A 14,189-nucleotide genomic window follows, 5' to 3' on the forward strand; every position below is an offset into this window, starting at 1 on the left:
GCGCCGGCCGGGAAGATGGTGCAACGCTCGGCGGCTGGAACGAGGACAGGTGAATATGCTATACTTACCTAGTCCTGGCGGTCCTCGCGCTGTCCCTCTGCCTGGTCTTCGGTGCCGCAGCTTCTTTCTCTATCAGCGGTCACCGGCACCGCTGATTAGAGGAATGAATAGGCGGCTCCACCCCTATGGGAGGTGGAGCCGCTTATTCATTTCTGTAATGAGCGGTCCCACGTGACTGCTGAAGAGGGGAAGAAGCTGCAGCACAGAAGACCGTGGGACAGCAGGGACAGCGCGAGGATCGCTGGGACTAGGTAAGTATGCCTCAGCGCCCTCACCCCCTCACCCGCCGACCCTGCCACCCACCTTGACTCGAGTATAAGCCGAGAGGGGCACTTTCAGCCCAAAATGGGCTGAAAATCTCGGCTTATACTCGAGTATATACGGTACTTTATCTAAAAAACTAATTAAAGCTGCCAAAAAGGAAACAGAGAAGCACATTGCTAAGGAGAGTAAAACTAATCCCAAACTGATCTTCAACTATATCAATAGTAAAAGAATAAAAACTGAAAATGTAGGCCCCTTAAAAAATAGTGAGGAAAGAATGGTTGTAGATGACGAGGAAAAAGCTAACATATTAAACACCTTCTTCTCCACGGTATTCACGGTGGAAAATGAAATGCTAGGTGAAATCCCAAGAAACAATGAAAACCCTATATTAAGGGTCACCAATCTAACCCAAGAAGAGGTGCGAAACCGGCTAAATAAGATTAAAATAGATAAATCTCCGGGTCCGGATGGCATACACCCACGAGTACTAAGAGAACTAAGTAATGTAATAGATAAACCATTATTTCTTATTTTTAGGGACTCTATAGCGACAGGGTCTGTTCCGCAGGACTAGCAAATGTGGTGCCAATATTCAAAAAGGGCTCTAAAAGTGAACCTGGAAATTATAGGCCAGTAAGTCTAACCTCTATGGTTGGTAAAATATTTGAAGGGTTTCTGAGGGATGTTATTCTGGATTATCTCAATGAGAATAACTGTTTAACTCCATATCAGCATGGGTTTATGAGAAATCGCTCCTGTCAAACCAATCTAATCAGTTTTTATGAAGAGGTAAGCTATAGGCTGGACCACGGTGAGTCATTGGACGTGGTATATCTCGATTTTTCCAAAGCGTTTGATACCGTGCCGCACAAGAGGTTGGTACACAAAATGTGAATGCTTGGTCTGGGGGAAAATGTGTGTAAATGGGTTAGTAACTGGCTCAGTGATAGAAAGCAGAGGGTGGTTATAAATGGTATAGTCTCTAACTGGGTCGCTGTGACCAGTGGGGTACCGCAGGGGTCGGTATTGGGACCTGTTCTCTTCAACATATTCATTAATGATCTGGTAGAAGGTTTACACAGTAAAATATCGATATTTGCAGATGATACAAAACTATGTAAATCAGTTAATACAAGAGAAGATAGTATTCTGCTACAGATGGATCTGGATAAGTTGGAAACTTGGGCTGAAAGGTGGCAGATGAGGTTTAACAATGATAAATGTAAGGTTATACACATGGGAAGAAGGAATCAATATCACCATTACACACTGAATGGGAAACCACTGGGTAAATCTGACAGGGAGAAGGACTTGGGGATCCTAGTTAATGATAAACTTACCTGGAGCAGCCAGTGCCAGGCAGCAGCTGCCAAGGCAAACAGGATCATGGGGTGCATTAAAAGAGGTCTGGATACACATGATGAGAGCATTATACTGCCTCTGTACAAATCCCTAGTTAGACCGCACATGGAGTACTGTGTCCAGTTTTGGTCACCGGTGCTCAGGAAGGATATAATGGAACTAGAGAGAGTACAAAGGAGGGCAACAAAATTAATAAAGGGGATGGGAGAACTACAATACCCAGATAGATTAGCGAAATTAGGATTATTTAGTCTAGAAAAAAGACGACTGAGGGGCGATCTAATAACCATGTATAAGTATATAAGGGGACAATACAAATATCTCGCTGAGGATCTGTTTATACCAAGGAAGGTGACGGGCACAAGGGGGCATTCTTTGCGTCTGGAGGAGAGAAGGTTTTTCCACCAACATAGAAGAGAATTCTTTACTGTTAGGGCAGTGAGAATCTGGAATTGCTTGCCTGAGGAGGTGGTGATGGCGAACTCAGTCGAGGGGTTCAAGAGAAACCTGGATGTCTTCCTGGAGCAGAACAATATTGTATCATACAATTATTAGGTTCTGTAGAAGGACGTAGATCTGGGGATTTATTGTGATGGAATATAGGCTGAACTGGATGGACAAATGTCTTTTTTCGGCCTTACTAACTATGTTACTATGTTACTATGTTACATCTCTGGACCAGATATCACCTCCCTTCTAACCAGAATCCCTCAATGTCTGTCTGCTATTTCATCCTTCTTCTCCACTAGATTTCCAAAACTTAACATGGACAAAACAGAATTCATCATCTTTCCCCCATCTCACGCGACCCCCCCAACGAACCTATCCATTACAGTAAATGGCTGCCCACTCTCCCCAGTCCCACAAGCTCGCTGCCTCGGGGTAATCCTTGACGCTGATCTCTCCTTCAAACCACATATCCAAGCCCTTTCCACTTCCTGCCGCTTTCAACTCAAAAATATTTCACGAATCCGTTCATTCCTCAACCATGAATCTACAAAAACCCTAGTCCATGCCCTCATCATCTCTCGCCTTGACTACTGCAACCTCCTGCTCTGTGGCCTCCCCTCTAACACTCTCGCACCCCTCCAATCTATTCTAAACTCTGCTGCCCGACTAATCCACCTGTCCCCCCGCTATTCCCCGGCCTCTCCCCTCTGTCAATCCCTTCACTGGCTCCCCATTGCCCAGAGACTCCACTACAAAACCCTTACCATGACGTACAAAGCCATCCACAACCTGTGTCCTCCATACATCTGTGACCTCGTCTCCCGGTACTTACCTACCCGCAACCTCCGATCCTCACAAGATCTCCTTCTCTACTCCCCTCTTATCTCCTCTTCTCACTATCGTATACAAGTTTTCTCTCGCGTATCACCCCTACTCTGGAACCCTCTACCACAACACATCAGACTCTCGCCTACCATCGAAACCTTCAAAAAGAACCTGAAGACCCACCTCTTCAGACAAGCCTGCAACCTGCAGTAACCACCGATCGACCAAACCGCTGTATGACCAGCTCTACCCTCACCTACTGTATTCTCACCCATCCCTTGTAGATTGTGAGCCTTCGCGGGCAGGGTCCTCAATCCTCCTGTACCAGTTATGACTTGTATTGTTTAAGATTATTGTACTTGTTTTTATTATGTATACCCCTCCTCACATGTAAAGCGCCATGGAATAAATGGCGCTATAACAATAAATAATAATAATAATAATAATAATAATAATAATTCTAATGGGAAATATGTTTTCTTTTTCTTTTACTTTATTGATTAATTATTATTTGGAGCTTATTCCACCAAAAATCCTTGTGTTTTACAAAAATAAAACTCTACATGTCTGTACGCTAGTCTTTAATTTTATTATTATTTATTTATATAGCACCATTAATTCCGTGGTGCTGTACATGAGAAGGGGTTACATCAAAATACAAATATCACTTACAGTAAACAAACTAACAATGACAGACTGATACAGAGGGAAGAAGACCCTGCCCTTGCGGGCTTACATTCTACAGGATTATGGTGAAGAAGATAGTAGGCGGGTTTTACAGTAGCTCTGATGGTGTTGAGGTGGTCGTGTGTTCTGGTCATTACAGGTTGTAAGCTTTCTTGAAGAGGTGGTTTTACTTTAATAACATTTCTGTTTAACAACCAGGGGTATTTCAGTTTTTGAATTTCTGTTTTTTGCTCCCCTTCTTCCCTTTGCTCTTCTTCTTTTTGTTCAATATGGCCATTTGAGGGCTTGTTTTTTGCGGGACAACTTGTACTTTTGAATGACACCATTGGTTTTAATATATCTTTTACCGAAAAATGGGAAAAAAATTCCAAGTGTGGTGAAATTGCAAAAAAGTGCAATTCCACAGCTCTTTTTTTTACATTTTTTTTACCATATTCACTAAATGCTAAAACTGATCTGCCATTATGATTCTCTAGGTCATTACAAATTCACAGACATCAAACATGTATAAGTTATTTTTTATTTAAGTGGTGGAAAACAAATTCCAAAATTTGTTTTAAAAAAACCCTCCATTTTCCAAGACCTCTAGCATCTCCATTTTTCATGATCTGGGGCTGGGTGAAGGCTTATGTTTTACTCGCTGAGCTGATGTTTTTATTGATACCATTTTGGTGTAGATACAATCTTTTGTTTGCCTGTTATTGCATTTTAATTGCAATATAGAGGCGACCTAAAGACGCAATTCTGAAGTTCGAATTTTTTTTTTCTTTATGCCGTTTAGCGATCAGGTTAATTTTTTTTTATATTGATAAATTGGGCAATTCTCAAAGCGGCGATACCAAATATGTGTATATTTAATTTTTTTTTACATTTTGCATGATTCTCCATGGGAGACTAGAAGCTGCAGTACTTTGATTGCTTTTGCTACATACAGGCAATGATCAGATCACATGTGTGTAGCAGAAATGCTCACTTGCTATGAGCGCCGACCACCAGGCAGTGCTCATAGCAGTCTGGCAATGACAACCATAGAAGTCTGCGGTAGACTTCTGGTTGTAATGCCGACCCATCGATGACCCGCGATCATGTAACAGGGTCACCAAAGGGCAGGATTAACAATGTGCTTCCGGTAAGCGCGAGTTAAATGCCACTGTCAGAGATTGAAAGTGACATTTAACTAGTTAACAGCCTTGGGTGGATCGCGATTCCACCCACGGCTGTTGCGGGCACATGTCAGCTGTATAGATCAGCTGTCATATGCCTGGAAAGGTGCGGGCTCAGCGGAGGAGCCCACACCAAACAGGGGTAGTCTGACATGGGCATACTATTATACCCAATGTCGGAAAAGGGTTAAAGTGAACCTGACAGCTCATTCATGCTGCCCAATCTGCAGACAGTATGTATCAGGCACTGGCTGTAAGAACTCAGCCAGGTATCACTGAGATCATACAGCCAGTGCCTGATGCATGCTGCCTGTGGATTGCGCAGCATGTATCAGCTGTCTTATTCACCTTAACCTATTCGTATCAGTATAAAAGTAGTGATGGGCGAACGCCTGGATGTTTGGGTCTGGCAGGTTTGGCCAAACAGTTAAAAAAAAGTTCAAATTGGGTGCCAGAACAGTACTCGGACCCTCTTCAGATGAATGGGAGCCCAAACATCTGTTGTATGCCATGCTGTCATCTGCATATAGCCACAGCAAACACCGCCTCTGATGGGTATTATGATCATTATAGCTGGTCAGAGAGCTGCAGTTCCCACACTGTCAGATTACAGAGTGAGCCAGCAGTGACCGGAGATAAATATTCATAAATTAATTAATTAAAAAAATTATGTAGGGTCTTTCTTTTTTTCATTTCAAAACGGACATCTGTGATCTGCAATTGTCAACTGTCAGCTTTATCATGGCTGGTTATCAAGAATAGAAGTGTCCCCACGCTGCTTTTTTTTTAAAATTGTTTAAATAAATAATTTTAAAAACCGATGTGGGGTCTCCCATTTTTGACAACCAGCCAAGCTACAGCAGACAGCTGGGGGGTGGTATTCTCAGGAAGGTAAGGGGCCATGGAAATTGACCCTCCAATCCAAAAAGTAGCGCCCTAAAACCACCCCAGAAAAGGTGCATCTATTAGACGCGCCAATACCGACGCCTTTCCGACATGCTCTATGGCAGTGGCAAGTGGGGTTCATATTTGTGCGGTTGATATCACTTTTGTATTTTTAGGTGACAATAAACCCAGCAGGTACTAATGGAGAGGCGTCTATAAGATGCATCTACATTACTAACCCCATACTCATATTATCAGTAAAAAACTCCCAAAATAAAGTCTTATATTACACGTTTTACAAATTTTCACTGTGAGAAATTTCTTTCTATGAACTCACAAAGCTCAGTGCTGCACTGTAAGACTTTATCTCATCGTGCTTGCAGTGATCTCACCACAGTTCATTGACCCGGCTCACACTGAAGTGAGCTGGGAACACAGACTCAGTGACATGCGGTATCCTTGATGACATAATCGCTATTCACTGCTGCTGTGCTCGCAGCAGCTCATTCTTCTGTGGTTTATGCCTGGATGGTCACATCTTGGCATCGTCCAGGTTGAATACCAATTGTTGAATATATGGATTGCAACATGGGACAAAATGTTGGACAGGTGAGGGATACTGTTTTTGTTGTTCTTGTTTTTTTTTACAGGACACCAGGGCTTCAATGAAACGGGTGTTAGGTGAGTATTTTTGTTTATTATTTTATGTTTTTACAGGGGAACAGGGCTTCAATGGAATGGGCGAAAGGTGAGTATAACTATGTTTGTTATTTTTAAATAAATGTGAAAAATGGTGTGTATTTTTATTTTAAATACGGACTTTATTCTGTGTGTTTTTTACTGCCAGTATGGGTATGGGGTTAGTAGTGGATAGACGTCTTATAACCACCTCAACATTACTAACTGCTGGGCTTGATGTCACCTGAAAACACAAAGGTGACATCAACCCCACAAATCATAACCCCATTTGCCACCATCACAGAGCAAGTGGGAAAAGCTAGGCAAAGGGCCAGAATTGGTGCATCTAAAAGATGCTCCTTTTGTGGGGCGGCTGCAGGCTGCTGTTTATAGACTGGGGGGCCAATATCCATGACCATTTAGCAGCCTGACAATACCAGCCCCAAGCTGTCTGCTGTAGCTTGGCTGGTTGTCAAAAGTGGGGGTGCCCCATTCTGTTTTTTTAATTATTTATTTAAATCATGAAAATAATGGCGTGGGGATTGATATATTCTTTATAATCAGCCTTGATAAAGCCGACAGCTGAGGGTTGCAGCCCGCAGCTGTCAGTTTTGCCATGCTGGTTATCAAAAATAGAAAGACCCCCACATCATTTTTTTAAATTTACTTATAGAGCAGGCACTGACTGATGAATACTCACATCAGCTATGCCTCCTCTTGCTGTTATTAGAGGCAGCAGGCATAGGCTGATGGGAGTGTTACTCACATCAGATAACGACTCTGTGACCCGAGGTAAACTTTTTACTGCCAGTCACAGCTGCTGGGGCTCTGACTGGTGATAATCTTATTGCAGGTCAGAGCTGTGGATGTCTCTTGCACTGTCATGCAGATGTTAATGAGGGAAACACTCGATGTTCAGGGTTCTAAAACTGAACAGGAACACAGACTTTCTGGAGAAGTCCATGTTCAGGGTCTGTGCCCAAACAGTAGGTGTTCAATACATACCACAAACTTTACTGTTCGGGTTCACCCATCACTAATCACAATCTACTTCTAATGAAAATCCACAAAAGAGCAGATATAGAGTGCTATTGGGAAAAGATGCAGTGCTAAGTTACATTGGCTATATATTTATACATCTAGTTGCTAAATAATTTTCTTACTTGCATTTGTAGTTTTCTGGAGTAAAATTATGCTGATGTGGAAACTGGGAGTCCCACCGCTGACAGACAATCCCATTGTATGTTGTTTTCGCAGTTCCTCGATAGCCTTTTCCTTGACTCTTTACACAATCTGTTGTAATATTAGTGGGATCGATGATACTGTGTGCTGAAATATAACAACATAATTACAAGGTTATTTTACCTCTCTTTGTTTAATTAAACTATGCTCATTATTGTTATTGAGGACAGAAGACTTATTTTCTCATTCTGTAATAGAATGGCAAACCATAGCACTTTAAGATGATCCATAATCCGTGTCGTTAGAGGTGCCGAAATCTCTATTAATTCTACTTCATTCCCAGGTCACAATCAGACCTTTCTTATAAATCAAAATAAAGCCCCAATGCTATTAACACTAATGATGCAGGAGCTCTAGAGCAAAAAAAGCACAATAGTGTTTTACCTGGTTTAAAATGGTTTAATTTTGAAAAGGGTCTGCTAACCTGATAAGCTTTGACGGAATAGATATAAAGCTGCTGCAGATCCACAGGTCGTCCGAGCGATTCAATGGATATAGCAAAACTTTGTGGATTTTCCGCGTGCTGTTGTTTGGTAAAAAGATCCAGGATACACAGACTGTAAAGAATGCAGTTTTCGAAGTCAACACATTTTTTATTACGATATAACCACATAAGATTTTATCATGAGGAAGAATTGTGTCAACTTCGAAATGCATCGATAATAAAATCGTATTCTTTACAGTTTGTGTATCCTGGATCTTATTACCACCCAAAGCAGCATGGAAAATATCCAGTATCTATTAAAATTAATGGGCATCTGTGTCCATACCCAGGACATAAACATCTGGCATAAACACTGACATTGTAAGCCATGATTTTTTAAAATGTTTTATGATATTTGTTTTGGCAATCTTATTCTTAGGGATGTCAGATTATTTTTACAGCATGTTTATTTACTGGATATTACGTGCAATTATTTTCTGGAAAACAGTATTGACCAATAAATGTATAATATTTGAACACTGAAGGCTTTGTTCACATGAGTAATTATCCATTGTGTCTATCATCATATTTTCAGGAATTATCCAGAAAATATACGCAGATGTGTCCACTCTCAGTTTTCTATGAATAGTCAATTTTCTCACATGTTTTACATTGTCACAATGTTGGAGCTAAACAGGGACAATTACTGGAATATACAGTACAAATATATGATAATGAATACCTTAATACATAGCCTTTAGTGAATAATCTAACAAATGTACTCCTCCCTCACATTTTTGTAAATATTATATTATATCTTTTTATGGGACAAAATTGATATGACATTTTGATACAATGTAAAGTAGTTAGTGTACAGCTTGTATAACAGTGTAAATTTGGTGTTCCCGCTAAATAACTCTCAACACACAGCCATTAGTGTCTAAGCCACTGGCAAATAAAGTGAGTGCACCCCTAAGTGAAAATGCCCAAATTGTGCCCAATTAGCCATTTTACCTCCCCAGTGTCATGTGACTTCTTAGTGTTACAAGGTTGCAGGTGTGAATGGTTAAGGTTTCTACACCCGCTATTATTTTGCTACCTTGATATATATTGTCACAATATGCTAATAAAACCCTTGACAGAACGTGACTCACATCACAATTCACTGGGAGACTGCAAATAGCCACAAAGGTCCACATTCATCCAGCAATTTTTGCCATTTTTTTGAAATGTTGCATCATCATAACTAGTGCACTTACATAGTATAAATTAGGACAGAAATGGAGAGTCCAACCCTGACTGGGCTACATTTCTGGCATTAGCACATGGAAGTTGAAAGAGGCATCAAATTCATTAGGACGCATAAAATCTTTATTGAATTTTGCACATCTTACACAAGAGCACAATACAACAAGGCTAATGAATCAAGGCCAAATTGTATGAACATGTCCAGAGTGATATGAAATCATGAATTTCTTTTCAAGGCAAAACAACTTGTGCCATTCATCAAGAGGACAGGGAACATTAGTAAATCCTGTATTTATAATAATATATATTCTATTATTTGACTAGTGGGGTCATATGGTTATATACTAGTGACTTACAGAAGACTACAGGAAAAACATGTTTGTCATCATTGCTAATGAAATGACAAGATATTTTCAGATATACTACTGTATTTTGTCTCCTGCCTACTTGCATAAAAATTATAAACAAGAAAGTATTTTTTATGTGAGGGTGCAATACTTCTGCAAGCAACCATCCAAGAAGCCTCCAAATGTAGAAAAAATAGATTGGAAGCAACACTCCAATGGAAATCAGTGAAAAAACTGGACTATATTCACAACAGATACATGTGACGTTTCAGCTCCTTATTTAAAGCCTTTCTCAAGGATGTATTATTTTGTATCTTGCCTATTGAAAGAAAAAAAGTGTTTACAATGTGAAGCAGTCACTCCCTTTTCATTTTGCTTCACAACCTTGGAATTTCACAGTTTTTTTGAGGGTTTGCATCAGTTCATTTAAAGAACAGGCCTTTTAACTGTGAAATTAGGTTTTCTTTTTTGTAAAGCAAAACTGCTTCAGCTCCATTAATATTAATTGTTTCCACTGATTTTCAACTGGATTAAGGTCTGGGCTTTGACGAGGCCACTTCAAAACATTTACATTTCCCCTTAAACCACTGGAGTGGTGCTTGAACAGTAAGCTTTGGGTCATTGTCTTGTTGTAAGGTGAACCTCCTTTCTAGTCTCAAATTACTGACAGACTGAAACTGGTTGTGCTCAGTAATATTGCTGTATTTCGCACATCCATCTTCTCCTCAACTTGGACCATTTTCACTGTCCCTGCTGCCAAAAAACATCACCACAGCATGAAGCTGCCACCAACATGTTTCACTGTAAGGGCAGTGTTCTTGGGGGCTGAGCTGTGTTGGTTTGGTGTCAGACATAACATTTACCTTTGTGGCCGGCCAAAAAGTTAAATTTTGGTCTCATCAGAACACAGCACTTTCCGCCATACATTTGGGGAGTCTCCTACATGTCTTTTGGCAAACTCAATAAGAGCCTTACAATTCTTGTCTGTAAGTAAAGGCTTTATTTTGCCCACTTTTCCATAAAGGCCATCTCTATGGATTGTTCAGCTTATTGTGGCCAGAAGGGCAAATATTCCAGTCTCTGCTTGGGAACTCTTCAGTTACTTCAGGATTACCTTTGGTCTCTGTCCTGTCTCTGATTAATTCCATCCTTCCTGGGCTGAGAGTTTTCGTGGGTGGCCCTCTCTTGGCAGGTTTGTTGTAGTAAAACATACCATAAGGAAAAAGCCTTACCAAAACCTGTCAAATGACAAATGCACTAGCAGGATGCAGCAGGCCCCCACTAATAAAACCTCATTAGTGTGCATTTTTTCTAGTAGGCAGCCAACCCCTCCTTAATCTGGTAGGTGTGTGGATGGCTGTTTCTTTCAGTAGTTTCCATCTGTGCTGCCCCTGTCTTTATTATTTGGGGGCTGTGTTAGTGTTGGCGGATTGCACTAAATATAAAATAAGATAAAGTGCCATCGCAACCCAGGGTCCACCGTGCAGAGATGGAAAACTGCAGCTAATATAAACAATGGCGTAACAACACAATGAGCGATAGTTAGCTCGCACTGAGATAAATGTCACTCAATGTATAGCACATGAGGCTGTGTCAATCGCACACAGCAACAGAAAAGATGATCTGCAATAGAGCTATGTCACTCGCACACAGTAACAGAGCAGGTATAACGCTAAACATAAATCCTGTTAACTTCACAGGAGAACGCTACCCTCACTGGGGCAAGAGAACAGGTAGTGGACACAAATATAGAGTGTGCACGCACAGAACTCCTCTCCGGAGGTGCCGGAATTCTAAAGGCTTTACACCTGCCCTGAATTCACTTAAACTCCTCTCTGGAGGTGCCAGAATTCTAAAGGACATATGCCTGCCCTGAGCACATGCAGACAAGTCCACACTATCGTTAAGTTCCACACACTCATAAAGCATAAGTGATCTCAGCGCGCCAACGCACGCTCCAGGAAACCTTGTATATGTTTCTGTTCAAGTCCAGTCAGACAAGACCTTGCTTGTGGACCAATCGGGAGCTGCCACATCACCTGAGCAGCTGAATATTGACCACCAATGGGAGGTCGCCACCTCACAAGCATGCTCAGTAGGGTGATTTATGGACTTAGCCTGCTCGCCACTGCCTATTGGTAGTTACTTTAGCTTTGGCTGGGGAACCAGCACTAACCAAGTGAACAGCATGAGTCTGGGCAAGATGCTGAGACTGATGTCATTGCTGAGCAGCTCCCACTGTGGGATCTACCCCGTGCAGTGGGAGAATGCTGGCACCTAACAGGCTGCTGCATTCTGCTAGTGCATTTGACAGGTTTTAGTAAGGCTTTTTCCTTATGGTTTGTTTTTCTGTTATTTTATGTTAGCTGTTTTTGAAATTAGTGTTAGAATTTGCAAGTATGCGGACCCTTGACGTTTTGTTGCGAGCTTAACTATTTTTGCCAAAATATCAACCAATACCTCATTTAATGTATTTAAATGTAAGGTGAAAAAAACCTTTTATTGCACTTTTTAGCATTTTCTGCAGGATGCAGCCAGGCCCCTTGTTGTTGGATTGGTGTACTAGGGCATCTGTCCCTGTGGGGTGCATGTATATAGTGCTGGGCCACCTGCCTGATAATACTAATGGTATCATCAATAGGCTGTTAGCCGGACACTTTGCATCGCACATACCTGTGTGACTGGCGTTCTTTTCAAGCCACATTAGTGTGCATTTTTTCTACTAGGAAAAACATAAAAATTGAGCTTGGTTTCAGTTGGCATACATGCAACACATAAACACATGTTCACATTGACCATAAAACATACAAAACCTACAAAAAACAAAATGAGCAAAAACTCTGCTGTAACTAAATAAGTAAAAAGCAAAAGTGCATTTAAATAACAGAGTTCTTAGTAACACAGTTTTTGATCAAAAATATCATAAAAGCCATCCCACCTCAACAAGGTGACTCTGATTGGGATGGTCCTACACTGTCTAATATTAAAAACCTTACCATATGTCAAAGTTGACCTCAGTGTGTGCTTAAGAGCAGACAAATGGACTGGTCCCAACCAGTGGACACTAGTCTGGGGAAGCCGTTAAGTGTAATTTCTAGCTCAGGAAAGGAAGGACACACCTCAGATTGCACAGACCGTCCCGATCAGAGTCAACTTGTTGAAGTGGGATGGCTTTTAAGCTATTTTTGATCAAAAACAGTATTACTAAGAACTCTGTGTTATTTTAATGCACTTTTGCTTTTTACTTATTTAGTTACAGCAGGGTTTTTGCTTATTTTGCTTTTTGCAGGCTTTGTATTTTTCCTACTAGGCAGCCAACCCCTCCATAATCTGGTAGGTGTGTGGTTGGCTGTTTCTATCAGTAGTTTGCACCTGTGCTGCCCCTGCCTTTATTACTGGGGGCCTGCTGCATCCTCCTAGTGCATTTGTCATTTGACAGGTTTTGGTAAAGTTTTTTCCTTCAGGTATCTTTTTCTCAATTTTTCCAGGTTTGTTGTAGTATCACGTTTTTTCCATTTGATGACAATGGATTTGATGGGGCTCCAGAAGATGAATAGAGATTGAGATATTTGTTTATAACCCAACCCTGACTTGTACTTCTCAACAACTTTGTCCCTGGCTTGTTTGGAGACATCCTTGGTCTTCATGGTGTTGTTTGGTTAGTGTTGTCTCTTGCGTAATGTAGTTGCAGCCTCTGTGGCCTTTCAGAAAAGATGTATATACTGACAGACCATCGGATTACAAAAATATTGAAACATAAGTTGTAATATAACAAGATAGGTAAAAAATCAGATGGGTTTATAGTTTCACAAGTAATTTAGGGGTTACTGCTCCATCTATAGACAGTATATAGTATATATATATGTATAAATATATACACACATATATAGGTATACAGTATAAATACATGAAAAGCCTACTGATACAGAGCTTGCACATAAAAATCATATGACCAACAAATGTTCAAATATAATTTTAGCTCAAAATAAAAAGAGCTCAAAAGTTCGAAGGTTTTTTCCACTTTAAACTTTTCATTCTTTTAAAAGAGTCTCCAAAAGATAAGCAAATAAGCTGTTCTCTGGGAGTTTACGTGCTGGAACTTCCAATGATTGAGTATATGTAGGAAGGTGAGGGATCAAGTGTTCATTTCTACTGCAGTGCCACATAAGGAAAAATTAAGCTTTACATGGGTTTTTGTAAAATGAATGGGTGTCTCTTTGATAAAGTACATAGAAGTGCTGGTTGGTTCTTCCAGCGTAAGCAGTGTCCGTTGTGAGATACAGCTCACACAATGACTCCTAGTGCACATGCTAGCTAAAAATAAACTGTATCTTATGGCATATGTTCATACATTTCATTCCCATTTTCATAGCCATGATAAATGGCTGATTACAGCATGGCAGACAAAAAATAGTGTTTCAGTGATTTCTGCCTGATAATACATTCACTGGTCCATGTTCAAAATGTTTAATATTATAATACTTTATTTTCATTTTAATCGTCATGATAAAATTCTACTCTGTTCATTTGTGACTGTCAACAGTAGAGGGC

At 40.6% G+C, this 14,189-nt stretch overlaps 1 protein-coding gene across 1 annotated transcript in view; it reads right to left on the reverse strand.

Moving 5' to 3' along the window:
• HGF (hepatocyte growth factor) overlaps nt 1–14,189 on the reverse strand; it is a 240,991-nt gene that overhangs the window by 119,537 nt on the left and 107,265 nt on the right. Inside the window, exon 8 of the mRNA XM_069765151.1 lies at nt 7,541–7,706. Coding sequence (XP_069621252.1) covers nt 7,541–7,706 — 166 coding nt within the window. The remainder of the gene's footprint in view (nt 1–7,540; nt 7,707–14,189) is intronic.

This window comes from Ranitomeya imitator, chromosome 4 (genome assembly GCF_032444005.1).
Source record: "Ranitomeya imitator isolate aRanImi1 chromosome 4, aRanImi1.pri, whole genome shotgun sequence".
NCBI lineage: Eukaryota > Metazoa > Chordata > Amphibia > Anura > Dendrobatidae > Ranitomeya > Ranitomeya imitator.